Source organism: Dermacentor albipictus, chromosome 3 (genome assembly GCF_038994185.2).
Source record: "Dermacentor albipictus isolate Rhodes 1998 colony chromosome 3, USDA_Dalb.pri_finalv2, whole genome shotgun sequence".
Taxonomy (NCBI): domain Eukaryota; kingdom Metazoa; phylum Arthropoda; class Arachnida; order Ixodida; family Ixodidae; genus Dermacentor; species Dermacentor albipictus.
In genome coordinates, this window is record NC_091823.1 from 155425411 (window position 1) to 155444147 (window position 18737).

Below are 18737 nucleotides of genomic sequence, written 5' to 3' on the forward strand. Positions count from 1 at the left end.
AGACCATGCAGAACCAAGAGCTCCGAAGATGAACTAGTCCCAATAAGTGGCTGAAGGCCGAATGTTTTCGCCGGTACTTTATGTACTAGGTGTTTTTTTTCGTCTTTAGCAGCACCGAACTTTTTAGAAATTTCGCATAGCAGATAGCACAATTCTTATGTCTGATCAAATTACTCGAGGAGGCGGTCATTCGTTTTGCGAGAAATGAAAATGTTAACTTAAATATTGAGCGTAATTACACTAATTATTTTTAAATAGCAACTTTACGCCGCATATTTCAACCTACGAATCGTAGCCGCTGAGTTAGCATGGTGCAATCACTTGGAACGAATTCTCTGGACCACACCAATTCCGAGATTTAGCACTAAAGTATCTATTAGGTCATGTTGGTATACCATAAGTATGTAAAGAGTTGCGCATAAACGACGTGTTCGCAGTTTTGAAATACAGCACGTTTTGCAATAAAGCCAGACAGGCTGTATCTAAATTCTTTAATCGCCGTGAGGCCATACTATTGCAGAAATTGAAATGCGAGGCAAGGGAGATATTCACGCGACCGAATTTTTCTAGACTCCGGAAAAGCATAGAAAAGGTGCAAGTGATCATGTAAATCTGTTTTCTTAACGTGAAAACGCAAAAAGTTCTTAACTAAAACTCCTACTTGTAAATGACCCATTTCTAACGAAGAATTCGCATGACGTTTTACATTTTGTAAGCTTGCATGCAGAAAAGAATGTCAAAGCGTTTTTAATCGAGATTACCTATCTTTACTTCTCATTACCTCATGATGAACTTCTCTGCATAAAAAAGAGCTATTGACGAATTCGGAGTGATAGTCTTTCAATCCCGGACCAGACTTGCCTGCGGGAATTTTTTATAGCTTCCTAAATTTTACCTTTCATCGAAATTCATTAATTGGGACGGCAGGCACATTTTACAAAAGACGGGCGTCTGCATAGGGTGATGGATTGCAGCTTTAGTGAGTGATCTATTGTTGAGTGAGCGATCTATTGCCACCGAAGTACTGACAACAAAGGTGTGCAAAGGGTTTTAATATGTCGATGGTGAGTTTTTTTCTTTTAGAATGCAACCCATCCGATTTTAACCTAAAAGTCGCAGAAGTTCTGTCCATCGCAGAAAAATGCCTGAAGCCTCTACAAATGACGCACTAATTACCCAGCAACGAAAGCCTGTCGCTCTTAGCCATAAGGTTCATTTACAACGATGACCATTTGACCGATGACCAGCGTGCGAATAAGGTTAAAAATAAGACTGGTGGCTGGTTAGCCATTCACTGCACAGATTGCAGATGCAAAGCTATGTCCGACCAGTGCGCAATTTAGCAAGAAGCAAAATACGACATGACTCGCATGATAATGGAGAAACATAATATTTATAAATTATGAAATAGGTGCATCAGTCAGGCGTCAGTTGCATTGCCAGCAAAAAAGATAGCTTCTTTTGAGTAGAGGTACACGAGGGTAAAGATATTTTTCGGCACATGCGCAGTGTTTTAGCAAGCGCATAAAAAGGTCGCGCTCTTTCAGAAATGAAACTGTTGCAAATTTGCGTCTTCTGTATGCTAGCATTTTTTCTTTTGTCCGTATCCTTTACGCGCCACCCTCCACATACTTCCGAGATAATAATTTTCAATGCTAACGTCGAAATGCTTTGGTGTTCCAGTTACTTTTGTGCTTCAATGAAGAAAATAGCGGGCTCCTAAAGAATGAACTGGAATGCCAGTGCATTTCGTCGGATGCATCGGAACTGGTGCTGTGCAGAGAATTTGATCCAAGTGGATACGCCGTGCGAAGTCAGCTGCTGTAACTCGCAGATTAAAATATGTGATATAATGTAATTAATTAAAAGCCTTTATCAGCGTAATTACCTCAATTGTTCAATTGAAAATTTTCCTCCATCGTAGGATTATTCGCAGCCGCATCGAGTAATGTAAATCAAGGATTAGAATGGTCCTATATGCCATAGTACAATTCTTGATACAGTACTTGATAGGCAATCTTTAAAAAAGTTGGTGCAGTTATAAAAACAGCCTGTATACGAAGTGGCCAGTTTCCCCACTTTAGCTAACGTAGGCACGGTGATAGCGAAAGTGCACTGGCTTTTGCTATTCCTAGCTCGTATGTATCAACCTCACATAAAGCAGGTGACGCAAACTACACTTGTCCGCATGACAGCAGGTTCATGTAATGTGCACGATTTGCAGTTTAACTACAAAGATGATCACTATAACATCGGTCATTTCCTTGGCATGACCAGCCGACATGGTGAGCCTATAACTGCCGGTGTGTTGCATTTGTCTTCACGACTTACACTCATAGCCACCATCCGGTAACTGTGCGGAGTCGACGATGATGTAGTCGCAAACGGTAGCTTTCGGTACATGCTGGTTTTCGACGTCATGCAGTCGGTAGGCGGGGTAGCGGTTGGGAGCCTTGATTGTGCAGAGTAGAGGACCTTTATCTGCGATTAAACAAGTAACAACGCAATGCATCAATGAAGGCTTATTTGTTTTTAAATATTGACATTTTTCATCACATCTGGCAGTGAGAACACACAGAAAAAAAACTAACCACATCAATTCAAAGTTGGAAGCAAAATAACACACTTGTTCTTACAGCGAAGCTCTATACCGCTACCGGTCAAGGAAACTTTCATGTCGTAAGCGAAAAAAGAAGGTGGCGTTACGCACTCCCAACACGTGGGCCGATCCCAAGGATACTGCAATGCCGGACCGACCCGCGGCGGAGATGAAGAAGGCGTTAAGCACTTCCTATACGTGTCGAACAGGCCGCCATTGGAATCTGAACCTGGCAAAGTTTAACGCTAGAACATTATCTAGTGAGGCGAGTCTAGCAGTGCTATTATAGGAATTAGAGGGCCGTAATTGGGATATAATAGGGCTCAGTGAAGTTAGGAGGAAAAAAGAAGCATGTACAGTGCTAAACAGCGGGAACGTCCTCTGCTACCGGGGCTTAGCGGAGATACGAGAACTAGGAGTCGGATTCCTGATGAATAAAGATATAGCTGGTAACATACAGGAATCCTATAGCATTAACGAGAGGGTGGCAGGTCCTGTTATCAAACTTTTTAAGAGGTAAAAATTGGATGTCGTACAGGTCTACGCCCCTACATCCAGCCAAGATGACCAGGAAGTCGAAAGCTTCTATCAAGACGAGGAATCGGCGATGGGTAAAGTGAAAGCAAAATGCACCATACTGATGGGCGACTTCAATGCCAGGGTAGGCCAGAAGCAGGCTGGAGACAAGTCAGTGGGGGAATATGGCATAAACTCTAGGAATAGCAGGGGAGAGGTATTAGTAGAGGTTGCAGAACAGAATATTATGCGGATAATGAATACGTTCTTCTGCTAGTGGAATAGCTGAAAGTGGACGTGGAGGAAACCGAGTGGCGAGACTGTAAATTAAATAGACTTTATACTCGGCGCTAACTCTGGCATAATACAAGAAGTGAACGTACTCGACAAGGTGCACTGCAATGATGATAGGAAGGTAAGAACTCAAATTATCCTAGAGGAGGGAACGCAAGAAACTGGTACATAAAAAGCCGATCAATGAGTTAGCGGTCAGGGGGAAAATAGAGGAATTCCGGGTCAAGCTACAAAACAGCTATTCGGCTTTCACTCATGAAGAGGACCTTAGTGTTGAAGCAATGAACAACAATCTTATGGGCATCATTAAGGAGTGTGCAATAGAAGTCAGTGGTAACTCCGTTAGACAGGATCTCGTCAAGAAACACCAATGTATGAAAGCCTCTAACTCTACAGCTAGAATCGCTCTGGTAGAACTTCCGAAGTTAATCAACAAGCGTACGACAGCTGACATAAGGAAGTAAGATGTGGATAGAATTGAACATGCTCTCAGGAACGGAGGAGTCCTAAAAGCACTGAAGAAAAAACCCGGAATAGGCAGGAATACGATGTATGCTTTAAGAGACAAAGCAGGCAATCTCATTACTAATATGGATGAGATAGTTCAAGTGGCTGAGGATTTCTATAGAGATCGATACATTACCAGTGGCACCCACGACGATAATGGAAGAGAGAATAGCCTAGAGGAGAAGAGTACGCATTTGGGCTGGTTGGTTCATGATTACGAGCAATAAAAACAGCGCTAAACGACAGGACGAGTGAAGGGACATTTGTGAAGGGACAGTGAAGGGACGAGTGAAGGGACGATTGAAGGCACGAGAGAAGGGACAAGCATTTCAGCGCTGTTGTCTGTGTCCCTTCACTCGTCATGTCGTTCAGCACTGTTTTTATTGCTCGTAGCCTGGAGGAATTCGAAATCCCACAGGTAACGCCGGAAGAAGTAAAGAAAGCTTTGGGAGCTATGGAAAGGTGGAGGTAGCTGGGGAGGATCAAGTAACCGCAGATTTGTTGAAGGATGGTGGGCAGATTGTTCCAGAAAAACTGGCCACCCTGTATACGCAATGCCTCATGACCTCGAGCATACCGGAATCTTGGAAGAACGCTAACATATTCCTAATCCATTAGAAAGGGGACGCCAAACACTTGAAAAATTATTGACCGATAAGCTTACTGTCCGTTGCCTGCAAAGCATTTACTAAGGTAATCGAAAATGGAATCAGGAACACCTTAGGCTTCTCTCAACGAAAGCACTAGGCAGGATTCTGTAAAGCCTACTCAACAATATACCATATTCGCACTATCAATTTGGTGATAGAGAAATGTTCGGAATATAACCATCCCTTACATATAGCTTTCATTTATTATGAGAAAGTATTTGATTCAGTCGAAACCTCAGCAGTCATGGAGGCATAACGGAATCAGGGTTAGGTGGTGGGCGTTTGTTAGGTGGGCGATTGAGTTTAACAAGTTTGCAGGGACAACATGGCCACAATTAATACATGACCGGGGTAGCTGGAGAAGTATGGGAGAGGCCTTTGCCCTGCAGTGGGCTTAACCAGGCTGATGACGATGATGATACGTGGGCCAATCCTTCATTATTGTGCAATGCCGTGCCGACCAGCGGCGGCGATGAAGCAGGCGTTAAGCACTCCCCACACGTGGGCCAATTCCGAAGATAGTGCATTGCCGGGCCGACCCACGGTGGAGTTGAAGCAGGCGTTAAGCACTCCACCCACGTGGGCCGATCCCGAAGATAGTGAATTGCCGGGCCGACCCGCGGCGGGTGCGTAGCGGGCATTAAGCACTCCCCACACGTGGGCCGATTCCGGGGATGGTGCCCTTTCGGGCCTACCCGCGGCGGAGGTACCGTTCACCATTAAGGAGCCTACACACACAGGTTCACTCTTCAGCCTTGTTCCCAGAGTGGATGGACACTGAGGTTGTTTTTCTATATTTCTTCCTTAAATTCTTGCTTGCTTAGAGCCCACTGACCGTACGTAAAATTTGGATTGGCTGCGGCTTTGGCACTAGATTTGGATGGAAGCGCGGTTGAGTGCACGCCATATAATCTGGCATTGCGCAGAACTGGCACTGGCAGCGTCTCAGCCAATGTGATCAGATACTTCGCCGCGAATCACGAGACGGCATGAGAATAGGAAACAGGGTCACCGGCAAAAAAGAAAGCTCCAGGAGGCTTTTCCCACCATGCAAGACCATTCTGCCGCAATATTTCCTGCTCTGTATTTTGGCAAACTTTCTGCATAGCGATTTCATTTTGTAATGAAACGTCTAACAAAACGCACTTTTGTGATAACTTGGTTGCTCCGTGGCTGTGGTGTTAGGCTGCTGAGCACGAGGTCGCGGGATCGAATCCCGGCCACGGTGGCTGCATTTCTATGGGGGCGAAATGCGAAAACACCCGTGTACTTAGATTTAGGTGCACGTTAAAGAACCCCAGGTGGTCAAAATTTCTGGAGTCCTCCACTACGGAGTGCCTCATAATCAGGAAGTGGTTTTGGATCGCAAGACCCCATAATTGTTTTTTTTTTGATAACGGAGAAATATTTCTTCAGAAACCTGCAAATACAGAGTGGCTATCACACAATTATAAACAGATGCAACCACATAACCTGCAATGGCCCCTGAACCATAGGTCACATCAGCATAAAATCTACTTTTCTAGCCACCGTCATAAAGGAGGGAATACCTGATAATTTCCGGAAGTCAAGTTTTGAGTACTTTTTCAGTGCCACTTGCTGGTAATTGAACTGGTGAGCAAAGAATTGAATTGAAACATTTCCGCTCATTCTGGATCTGGGTATAGCGATGCAGTTTCTATTTTTGATCGCAAATATTAATCTATGGGCTGGGTGTTAAATTATCCGCGAAATATGACGATTGCAGGAAACAACGGCGGCTATCTCCTCTAGCGGCCGCTTGTAGCGCTTGTTGTTGATGACCAACTTACTTAGACGGAGACGTTTTGAGGGAAAAAGGAAGAATATAGAAAGGCATACAAAAATGCTGCTATTAATGTCTTGTAAACTACACCTGAATAAATCATTCATACTAGGTGGCTATTTGTACCCGCCCCGTTTGAAAGGGGGTGCCTGTAAATCTTCTTCATCAACAGAAGCAACTTTTTGGCCCGATGGTTTCTTATTTTTATTTTGTCATTTTTTTTATTTACTGCAAAGGGGAACCAGATTCTGCTCGTGCAATGGCATTGGTGTCTAATTTGAATTTTCTGGTATATTCTTTCCTAAAAGTCCTTCAGCTTGGTTTTGCACATAAGTTCGAGGGCGATAACCCTAGTTCTTCTGTGCCGTTGTCTCCACTCAGCGCACACAGGTGTTTCCCTACTTTGCGTTTACATTCGTTTGACAGAGATCAGGAGCATTACCTAGGGGAATGAGTAGGATATAGCAGACACAATTCAACGCTAAGAAATTACAAAGTATGGCTACGAGGAACCATTGGTGAACACCTCCCGCAGAACGAAACGGGTACGACAGATAGATTGAAGCGTCTGAGCGTAAGAAGGTCCTTGCGTGAACAGGACTACACGCGTTACGGGCCAATACGGTGGCAACGGAGGATAGGGAAGGAACATTTAGCCGATCTTGAATACAGTGAGTTAACAAACTTGTTCATAGCCAAGAGTCAAACGTAAGAAAAGACGGCGGATTCAGCTATAATTACTCTTTTTATAGAAACATACGCTCTGTTCGCTGAAATCTATGGCAAAAGATTTCGCGCTTTCCTTTGCTCTGTTCGTCAAATTTCGCATAAAGATCGCATTTCATAGTACGGAAAATTCAATGTAAGACTTGATAATGTTACTTGCCTGGCTTTTAAGAAAAAAAAACAAAATTGCTTCGTTTATGGAGAATCTAGCTGCTGTCAATGCAACGGTAGGATAAACTTGCTTCGCCACCTGTCGGCAGCTGCTTAAAGCAAGCGTGTCGTGCTGCTTTCTTATCTTTCTACGTATTACTGGTCGCACATTCAATTTATGGTCTAACTGCATTGGATATACAGAGAGCTCTAAAAGACTAGAGGAACGAAACAGCGTCATAAAATATAGAACCGAGCTATTGAAGAACTCTGATAACGCAGGCGAAATCCATGCCGTGGCTGTTACACAGTGCTCCAACGAATACTACGTGACCAGAAATCTTTCTCTATTAATGCTCTATTAATGGTCTTTTCAGTGCTTTTAAATAATGGGATTCTAGAAACCATCCACTTTATAGCGCTATTTATAGCGGCCGTTCACTATACATACCGACAGCGTAGCTGGTGGTGGTTCGCGGGCGGGTAGTTGTCGTCGTGGTTGTGGACGTGGTTGTGGTCGTCGTGGTCGTCGTGGTCATTTTGATCGTCGTGGTGGTCGTCCTCGTCGTGGTCGTCGTCGTGGGGGTCGTGGTGGCAGTCGTCATCGTGGTCTTCGTCGTGGTCGTCGTCGTTGGGGTCGTGGTGGCCGTCGTCATCGTGGTCTTCGTCGTGGTCGTCGTCGTGGGGGTCGTGGTGGCCGTCGTCATCGTGGTCTTCGTCGTGGTCGTCGTCGTGGGGGTCGTGGTGGCCGTCGTCATCGTGGTCTTCGTCGTGGTAGTTGACGTGGGAGTCCTGGTCGTTGTACTTGACGTAGATGGCATTGTGGGCGCGGGTGTTGCTGGAGGCACGATGGGTAGTCGAGAGATGCTTGTAGACATCCCTGTTACAACTCGAGTCGATGGAGCAGTTCTCACCGGTGGTGGCGCGGGGATCACTGCAGAAAATGCAGAAACACGCGAGATCACTGAAATAAACTGAAAGGTGTAATGTTCGTAAATTACACAATATGTTATGATCGACGCCATAGTGATGACTCTAGGGCAACTTTCGGTACCTGATTTTCTTGAACCTACACCTAATGCGTGGTAATGTGCACCGAGAGCACCCGAACGCAGCCGCCACGCTCATCAGCACAACGCCATAACTCTACGTGGTAGTTCATTACACGAATTACATACTCTACCTAGACGAAACGCTGAAAGACAATTTTACAAAGCTGAAACAGTTCTCAACTCATTCTTGTTCTTAATGAACCTGTATAATACCCTTTCAAAATTAAGTATATTACATGCAGGGTACCCGAGAATGAAATCGCATCCACAAAATATTCGTGATATGCAGGCGGTATTTACGACTCCCTTAGCACAAAGCCTCAAATGTGTCAGGAAGAAGATGTAGTCAAGCAAGATTCATGTGAGGTCATAACGAGCCAGTTGATTCACATCATGTTGATCTCTGAATAGAGGAAAAACAAGCTTACGTGACGTTCGTCGACTACTAGAAAATGTACCGGTGGCTTTTGTTTAATGGTTGTTAATAGATACGCCAGTAATCTGATTTGTAAGTGCTGGCGAGGTGTATAAATGCTTACTAGTTTACTGAACTTTTGCCAGGGCCTAAATAGAGCGGTGTACGTTGCGATGACCTAACTATCACTGTAGTAATCACTGTCGTTTTGACTAAGCAGCATTAGTTCTTTTGTAGGTAAGTGAATTTCCCGAATGAAAAACTATTACAAAATAAGCTTTCAAGTATTGATTATAGGCGAAAAATTCAAAGCCGGTGTTTTACTGATAAAAAGTTAACTCATTCGGTTAAATAGATATAGATGCTCAGCGTGTAGCTTGATCGAACTCCCAAAAAATTAAGAGCGGTATGTTTCCAAAAACGTCGTGCCACTTGGAGCTTTCATACAGTGACCATAACAACAATGACGTTAAATGAGGTTAAATTCTAACGTACTCTTAACGAATGAATGTTGATGAATGCAGCATGGCGTAAGCAATTAATAGGAGGTATACGTTGGTGATCAATATTACAAATCCTTGTTGTCCAACAACTTTATCAAGGAATGTTTCCTGTTAGTGTGATGCCACACTATAAGGGGGCGCTATGGAAACAAACCATGCATTTCCTGAGGCCATTTACAAATGACAAAAAGAGCAGAGGTGGTGAGGTCGGTTGACGCCGATACATCCGAGGCATCTGCTGGCATCGTCCGCCGTCTCTGGAACGAGCGTTGTCATTTGTACGACATATTCTATTTCCACTACATACTCTACAGGCTGAGGCTCGACATATTTGGGCATATCAGGTCGCGTAGTAGCGGTCACAGGCGCCAGATCGATCAAAGGTTAGTGTTTACCCTCACTCGTTCTACAATAATAAGCTGTGCCTTTTACTAATATTACCTGTATATATAGATCTGCTGGAATAAAGGATGTCAATCTTCTGGCTGTCGTTGCAATGCTTACTTTTCTATCTGTCTGAGGCTTTGTAGATTGTGATGTGTTCCGATAAATAAAAAAAATTTGATCAACAACAAGAGCAGGAAGCCCGTCCGCATATATTTGCACACTGCTGTCCAGTGTTAAAGGCAACACAATAAAGCACGACTCTAACTCTGCTTGACAGAGAACGAGTTGTGGCGCCAAAACGCACAGGGACAGAAGAACGAGGGAGACAAGTCCACATTGCAGCTCTAGTTCTTACGCTGTTTGCTCTCTATTTGCCAACGCTGGCTGCATTTTTCTCAATGCACGGGACAGGCGTGCAGGAAGGTGCTAGGGAGATTAGCCACAATCATCGGCAGCAAAGCCGGGTGATTCTGTCGCATGCCGCGATTGCAACGCGATACTCGGAGCGCACTGCCACGGACACTTTTTGCCTCACCGGCGAACGCTGTGGATACCGACTGAAACCGAGGTCCTTTGCGATGCATTGTGACTGCTTTGCGCTCCATAGCAATCACCCACCGCTCACCAATGCTGCAAGAAACGCCGCCTGCCGCGTCGTCCATGTCTCACGTTTCAATAGCTGAAGTCTGTGCACTAACACGAGACTCGCACGCACTCTGCTCCTCATCCATATATTATAATAACAGTGGACATAAGTGTACGCCCGTCCTAATTGAACCTGCACGAGCACCGACTTTTCTGTGCTGCGGCGTCTTACGGTGGAGATAATTATCTGGACCGTTGATATAAGCTGCATGCTAACAACGCGTCGTCTGCTACACTCACGCACAACTTTTCCAGCAGTGAAGAGAAAGCCAAAAGGACGCAGCTTGTTTACGGTTCCAAGTAGTGTAGCAGCGTTTGAAAGCTCTTTTGGATTACTGCAACAGGAAGCTGTCGTTGCCATGAGTCGCACGTGCTCTAGTTTCGCGCTTGTCCAAACGTTGGAGATAAGAGCCCTGAGAAACTAGTGAAATGTAACACTCCGTAATGTATGTTTGCTGATTTAGCTGTCGTAAAACAATAGGCATATCCTTGTTTTGTTCGTGCCTAAGCTTACATGAAAGACAATGCGGAACATTATTCAGGAGCAGGCTTTGACTCCGTTGCTTCCGCTTTATTGCCACAGAAAGACATGCTGTTGGGCTAGCTGGTGCTTACCTAACCACATATTCTAGCGCGAAAGAAGGATCGCAAAATGAGACACAGGGACAAGACGCTCTTCGGAAAAAATGCCGATATTCGCACGGTAATAGACCGCCAGCAAATGCTCTGAGTATGGCGCTGATAACAGGGTTCTACAAACGAATTGCGTGTTATAATCAGGAAGGAGAAAACCAGGTCCAAGTTTTCCGTCATCTAATGCTCAGGCCTGCGTGGTTGTTACAAGTGGGCTTGCTTGCTGCGAGCTTATTCTGCGTTCGTTGGGAAGGCAGCTGCCTAAAACTGACCACACTCACCTACGTGATCGTGTTCCTGATTTGGGCCTAACATCTACCATCCAGGAGTTGTAGCTGTCGTAGAGCGTTGTCGTACAAATGAAGCCCGCGCTCGCAAGGGTTTGATTTAAATCTCTGCAGATCATTTATTAAAATAACAAAACAATTATATTCTTGCTGATCTATTTTCGTGTTGCCAACTGAGGTACGAGTAGTGGGAAGGGTGAAATTGAACATTGTGGATAGCTAGTTCTGTGGGCTTTGAATGACACCGCAAGCCATTTGATATCAAAACGAAAATTAATTTGAACAGAATAATCAGCGGCTATCAAGCTCCCTCTTCCATTTCTTTTCTTTGGAAATTTCTCCAAAAGGCGTAGACAATACTTTCAGTTGATGGTATAAATATTTGGTATTACATATGAAACCTTTTCATTCTTAGAGACAAAGGATGATAATTTGGGGGCAAACCGCAGATAAATACTTACGGCGTGTACTCCTCTGCGCTATAATTGTATGGCCACATCAAAAGAATAATGAAATGAGTCAAAACCGTTTCGCAACAATGCAGAAAAATCCAAATGTTACGGACCATTGTTGAAAACAAGCGTTTTGAAAACCACAATCACTGACGATAAGAAATTGAGTTGCGAGGAACATCACAAAGAATGCAGCATCATATGGTACTTGCGTTCTGGACACAGCGCATGTAGACGTCGTCCAGATGCGACTGTGTCAGCCTTGACGCAGGGTGCCACGCCGTCCGCCTCGTCTGGTCGACGAGTTGAGGGCGTGACACAAATTCAACAACCCGTTCGCGATATCGTACTAGATTGCATTGCGGCGTCACCGTTATACACGTAGTGCATCGCCGGTACTTTGTAGAACACGTGCTCTACGCGAAAAACTTTGCCTGAAACTGCATGCACCTACTTCCTTGTGAATAAAGACAACGTATTTTAAAACGTACGCATTCCGTCAAACAAGTCCTGGTATCATTAACGATATGGCATACTGCTATCTTCCGCGAATACAAAAACAAGTTCAAAAACAAAAGAACAAAACGGTTGTTCCACAGCCAGTCTGACCTTCATGAGGTGACAAATGTCGATACAGTACCTGTGCCACGGCTCTCATGATGCCCGGTTATCTTCTGCGACTTCTTTGTGAGGCAGTTTGTAGTTGCAATACTCACCGCTGGACGTGGCGTGGAGGCGTATCTGGTTTATACGCCTCCATCCACAGCACTCTCGACGCTTCACGTGAGATCGATCATATTGCGATCAACGATCCTAGGTGGGCTGCCGGTTCAAAGGTTTGACACGCAGTCTGTCACCCATCCTGGTTCCTGCGGCGCAATGGTCTTTGCATGTTAGTCTGCGTGCCTTCCCGTGACGTCGCGTGGGCGTGCACGTGGTTGATGCACTGACTGTCATTTCCGACAATAATTTGCAGCTGCCGTGTCATTCCGTGACAACAAAACAATCTTTTGCCAGCTTTGCTTCATAGTTATATACATGCAACGTGCCTTTGTGATGGACTAGAAAATGCATCATTCTTAGTTCTTAATAGTACTACGTTCTATGTGTATTCCTAGGCGTATGTACATAAGAACACATTGCACTACTTGCCTGTCTCTGTAGTGCCATATGCAAAAAAGCAGCCCGTTCTTCATCACAGAGGGCATCATTTCTTTGGTGCATCTTGTAGACAGCGATGAATTCGGTACAAGAGTTTCAAAAAGGGCGCCTAAATAATCTTAGCCAAAAGTTGTGAATCGTTATTCACCAGTTTAAGATTAGAATTTCAGCTGCTTAAAATAAAAACTAACATACTTTGTACTCTTTTGCTCTTGCAAGGCGGGATGGAAATGACAACGCTTGCACGGCCTGGGTGGGCGCCCGGAGCTTCTGGAATATTTTACTGATCATGACCTGAATTTTATCTTAGCGACAATAATTTATTTCTACGCGACATTCCGGTATTGCTGACATTAAGACCCCGAAAATGTCACCGAGGCAAATGAGCAAGTCCATCCTATGTAAAAGTTTCTCTCGTTTGAGAATAAGTGTGTCCTTGCAATTATTCTGCAAATGTCCACTGTCAGTAACTTGGGCGCGTGTATTCTTAATTTTTTATAGAATGACTACTTGACCTATTTCGAGAAATGGAGCTATCCACCCTATCGAAAATCTTTTATTTTCAGTGGGATCGCTCCTTTATCCTGTTATTCCTGTTATTCCTGATAGCCACGCAGTCATGAAGATCAAATCTTTCATTGACTCAAGCATTACTATGTACAGTAGAAGAAATAATATATGCAAACACGAATGGTCGTAAACGGGCCATAAGATTCAACAAGCGACGCACATTCACTTGAGCGTCGGTGACTCAGTCGCTGCTTTCAAATCCAGAATTCCCGTCTGTCTCGTAGAAATACATTCTTATCGTCCTGATAAAATTGAGATGACAGTAATAAACACCTTCATTACAAGTGAGGGGGCTGGCTGTGCTCTATTATGTTATGTGCACATGGGAGTATTATCTCAATTTAGTTCTAGGAACACATTACAGAAGCGAATGCTTGATATTCACAAATAAATCGGGATGTCTCGGGCAAATTTATGTATTTTCATGCACAGTTTGAAATTTAATTACTGCGGACCAATCAAACACTACCGACCGACGAACAAGCATCCCTAGCACGCTAAACATTGGCGACGGCGACTGATCATTCGTCACTCGCCTTTACGCATATGTCGGCCTTATATCGACTCTGGTGTTTTAGGTTCACATATATTCAGACTTTACGCCAAAGCCCTTTATCTTTTTTTTTAGAAGCAGATTACTTCTCGAATAGCGTGCAATATTACCAAGGTGCGCTGTCCTCAGCGCCCGATAGTGCGTCATCGTCGGCAGGCAAGACGGTCACCGGGCAGACCGCAATATTATGCTACGTCAGTGTGAACTAAACCATCCGTATTTTCACAAGTGTCTCAGCTTATCTTTCAATAAAATCAACCAAAAGTGTTGTCTATTATGAAGTCTCCTGCAGATATTTTGTGGGCATAAGATCCTTGTTCTTTCATTGCGTTTTTATTTATGTCTAAAGTAGGGTACGCTACGCTGTGGAAGAAACGTTACTTTCTAAAGAAAAACTCTAAGTGTCAAATAGCATAATGTACTTACGTGGGGGCACAGGGGCCTAAAAATCTAGAACAAGATCCATGCGTCTTTTCTTTTTTTCTTGTATGTAAAGCCTGTGGAATGTGTTCACGCGACGGATGCAAGGAGCTCCACAACAACATATCGAGGAAACGCCACAAAATCAGGCTGTTTACAGGCAGTGTCGAAGCCTGCGGCTATAACCTGCGAGTTCAAAAGAGAAATTATTTCTGTGATTGCTAGTAGGTGCGAAACGGTGCCTATTGCTACTCTTTTCTTACGTGACACATCGCGCTGAGCTTTTACCAGTCGCATTACGGTAAACCTCTGAGCAGCCAGCTTGTTTGCAGGACCTAGAGTGGGTCAATTTTGACTAAACATCTGAATGCACCACAAAACATTTCGGTGGCCAGGAACTCCACTGGCATGTGAAAGGAGGCTTTCCAAATTGGTGAGAAATTATATTATATCAATAAACGAGCATATGTATTTAGTTATATGACCTGCATCACTTTCAATCCAACTCTATAAGCAAGTGCCAAAAGCAAACACAGCGAACGCGGCCTTTATCCCTGCTGTTCGCTTCGTGTCTCATGTATCGTGACAAAGCATGAGTGTCCTTGAAACCCCAAGCTTCTGGCAACATGTTTCATGACCATTCAGGGCAATTGAAGTATTTTATCACAGCAGGGTTACTTTGAGCGTATTCGTGCTCTTATGCACACAGCGTCTGGTCTGCTTGGCGACAATATTGATTAGAAAAAAAAATAAACTGCAGAATAAGGGCCGCCGCACTGCCAAGACCTTTGAATGAAAGCAAACAGACATCGTCGGTTGTAGCGCCATGACGGTTTTTTCTAATGCGCTGGCTATGTCTCATGTGTGTGTTCAAAACTGCGTTGAATATATGCATTGCGCATAGCAGGAAAAGAATGTCACAATAAATGCCAAGAGTTGACAAACCGCGTATAACTATAGCGAAATCCATTTTCGCAGGAAAATTATAGATAATCACCGTATGTTTTCAGTATTGCACACAAAGCAGACTTTGAGAGCACTTAGAACGCTTTAGCAAATGTGATAGAAATTTGATCTATCTCTGTTTGTCGGAGTTAAATATTTTGACGCTCCTTCCTGACTGATCTACAAGATATTTTATTGGTGCTTAAGTATAGGGATGATCTGTTGTCTCGGTTGGATCTGGTTTGGGAAATTATCCCGCCGGCACATATTTATGGTGGTGTCCGATAAGCGCGCCTCAACATCTTTCCGTCCAACAACCCCATGTGCACGATAACTCTCGTCTCCAATATACACATCACAACATTCAAGATACTATGTCAATCGTGGATATTGGAGCTATGGGGCACATGGCTATTGTAATGGCTTAATAACTTTATCCGGGCAGTGCAACAGGCCCGGCCACTCACCGTCTCTTAGACACTGTCAGCCAGCTCACTCAGGCCTCGATGCACCAGCTTTCTGTAGAACTTAAAGTTCACCTCAAAAAACAAAACAATGCAACTTCCTATAGGGCACCTTAATTTGCGAGCCGGCCTCAAGTCCTCCGTTTATTGTGGATATATGGCGCGACATCTTTAAATTCTGGTCGAGCTTGTATTGTGTGTTGTTCTTTTTCACACAGCGCGCACATCACTGTATTCCACGTTGGTCATCATCATCATCTTCACCGGCAGCTTATTGGTGTTCACGGAAATGCAATCACTCCTGTTTGTGCCAACCGACATACTTTGCAATCTGTCATGCCCTTTTTCTCATTCCAATGTAAATCCCGACTGCGCTCTATATCTTGGTATTCACTACATATATAACTCGAATGGAACGACAATTTTCAGCCCTGGGCTTTATGTCTTCTACGTAGCTCCATCGTCAACTATTAAAATCAACGAACTTCAGCTACTCCGGTTTGCTCTCTAATACAAACTGCTGTCTTCCTGCCTGTTACCAACATTTTTTTACAATTTTTTTTCGTTACACCGCTGTTGATGCCGTGCTACAGTTCTTTGCCAAGTCATTATTAACGGTAATGTTTCTGCCTTATAAGTTAGCATCGGAAATGAAGTTATCTGACACGAGACAAGGATAATGGGATGTCGCTTGCAGAGGCCTTCGTCCTGATGCCGAGAGAAATAGGGTGATAAAAAGGTATTACAGATTGAATGCAAGGACTGCACGCTTGTTTTAATGATAATGGTAAGAATTCAGTGGCCATGACTTGGTAATTGCTACAGTGTGCTCTTCAACCATTTCTTATTTTTCTATATATGTTTTCTTCACATGATAATGATCCCTTGTAGAGAAATGGAATAGATAATTATATCTTGAGTCTGTCTCCCAATAACAAATCGTCATTATCTTCCAAGGTGCTCGAACTATGCCTTAGAATTCTGCACAACAATCTTCAGGCCTACCGTTTCATTTTGTGCGCTATGTTCTTCATTAATTTTTTGCAAGACAACTCCACCACTGCTCAACAGAACAGTGTCATCTGAAAACAGCAGGCTGATTAGTTCCTTCCTACAGAGTCTACTTACTTTGTTACTTCTAAGCAAGCCATGAATAACATTCGAAGCATTGTGCCTGATTCTTTAACCAATTTCTTGATGGGTATTTTTTGGCTTTTCTTGAGAAATATTGAAGTATCTATGCTATCTTTACGGATATACGGTTAAACAGGAAAAATTCTCAGTTTTTACATCCGGCAACCACGATATAATTCTGAGGCAGGCCGTAGTCACTCTACCGCGTTAATTTTGACCTTCTGGGGTTCCCTCTCGCGCATGATAAAGAACCCAGGAGGTCAAAATAATACGGTAGAACTACTATGGCTTGCATGAGAATCATATCGTTGTTGCCAGATGTATATACTGAGAATTTTATCTTTTTAACCGTATATCCGAAGAGATTGAATATACTTCTATGCCCATGTTTTGTACTTCCCCCATTTTAACACAAGGGGATTGACTGAGATCGAACATTTGTGAGATACATTATAGGATAGTCTGGAACAATTTAGCATCCCTTGAGTACGTATGCCTCAATGACTGCTTTATATATACTCCATGAAACACGTTTTCGTAATCTATGAACACTGCAGTCTTGATTGTGAAAGAATGTATGACAACACATTTTTGTATATATAAACAATATATAAACAATAGTACAGGAAACAATATACAGACTTGGTTGTGCCCCTTGGGTTTCGTAATTGCCGGGCTCACAACATGCATGTGATCGATTGCTTAATGAATTTTACAGAGGCACAGCTGTTTTCTTTGCTCACTGTAGTCCATCTAGACTGAACCATATGCATGATAGATTTGAAAATTGAACTGCGCGAGTCAGGCATTTTTTTAGCTTTCCATATTCCTTTGTTATATTTCTTGTCCTGAAGTGGTGACACCACAGCCTCTTTTAGTACACTCACGTCTGTTTTGTCGACTACTCCATGGGACTTCTTTGGCTTGAACTTTCATATAGCGCTCTGAGAAGATCAGTGCCAACCCAACCGGCCCTAATTCTGCAGTTTTCGCACAATTTCAACTGCCACCGTAAGCTTTAACATACATGAAACTTATCTCTTTTGCCCTCATCTGTGATACTAATTAAGATCGCCCACACTTGCAAAACCTTATCGATAGATATACAATGCGAAAACCTCTTGAGTTGGGCGAGACGACAGTTATGAGTCCTGCCCAAGATTTCCCTATGGTAATTATATTAGCGTAGTTGCTTAACATGCTCTAAACGTGAAACAAGCAACGCACCTGATGCGAGTTGGTGAATCCACACTGATCTGACTAGGAACTTAGCCGTGGAAAGGCTAACACGGTAGCATTTAAACTTTCGCAGAGCGAAAACTTGTAGTTCCACGTTGATATTGTGTGGCACAGTATTCTCGTCTACGCGAGCAAACTGCCGGCGAATAAATGCGCACAAAACAACAGTTTACTGACAGGCATTACACCCAGAAACACACAGTTTGCCACGCATTATTCACCAGAAACACTTCGCCACAGATAATAGTGGACATGCAATGCAGCTGTAGAACACTTTCAATTAGTTGGCAAGGTGTAGTTTCTGTCTAGATGAAAAAGAATGTGTAAGCAGGATCAATTGAGAGTGAACCCCTGTTCTTGTAAGCACGACGTCGCTTGTCCTCGCGATGAGATTAATGAATACGAGTCGGTTTAAACTATGCCATTCTGAGCCTTTGCGGTATGCATGAAATAGCCTTCTTTTAGCCAACGATAGCGCGTTACACTTGTTCGAGGTACTTTGTGGAGAGTTGCAATGTTTCTTGCAGTGAACAAGCAGGTAAGGGAAGCGTCATACATACATAACAAAACAACGCTCAATGCGAAGAGGAAGACAAAGGGGTTCCTTGCTTGCACTTGCCTTCTGTCACTC

The 18737-nt window shown here is 43.7% G+C and overlaps 1 protein-coding gene across 4 annotated transcripts in view; it reads right to left on the reverse strand.

Annotated features, from left to right (window-relative positions):
• LOC135920569 (uncharacterized) overlaps positions 1–14466 on the reverse strand; it is a 150842-nt gene extending 136376 nt beyond the window's left edge. For 2 of the 4 annotated variants that reach the window (XM_070536199.1, XM_070536198.1), the window contains exons 1-3: positions 10139–14466; positions 7698–8180; positions 2332–2481 (exon numbers count right to left, since the gene is read on the reverse strand). In XM_070536199.1, coding sequence (XP_070392300.1) covers positions 2332–2481; positions 7698–8180; positions 10139–10265 — 760 coding nt within the window. In that variant the 5' untranslated portion in view covers positions 10266–14466. The remainder of the gene's footprint in view (positions 1–2331; positions 2482–7697; positions 8181–10138) is intronic. The other 2 variants (XM_070536197.1, XM_070536200.1) reach the window with 2 other exon arrangements.
• Positions 14467–18737: the final 4271 nt, after the last annotated feature.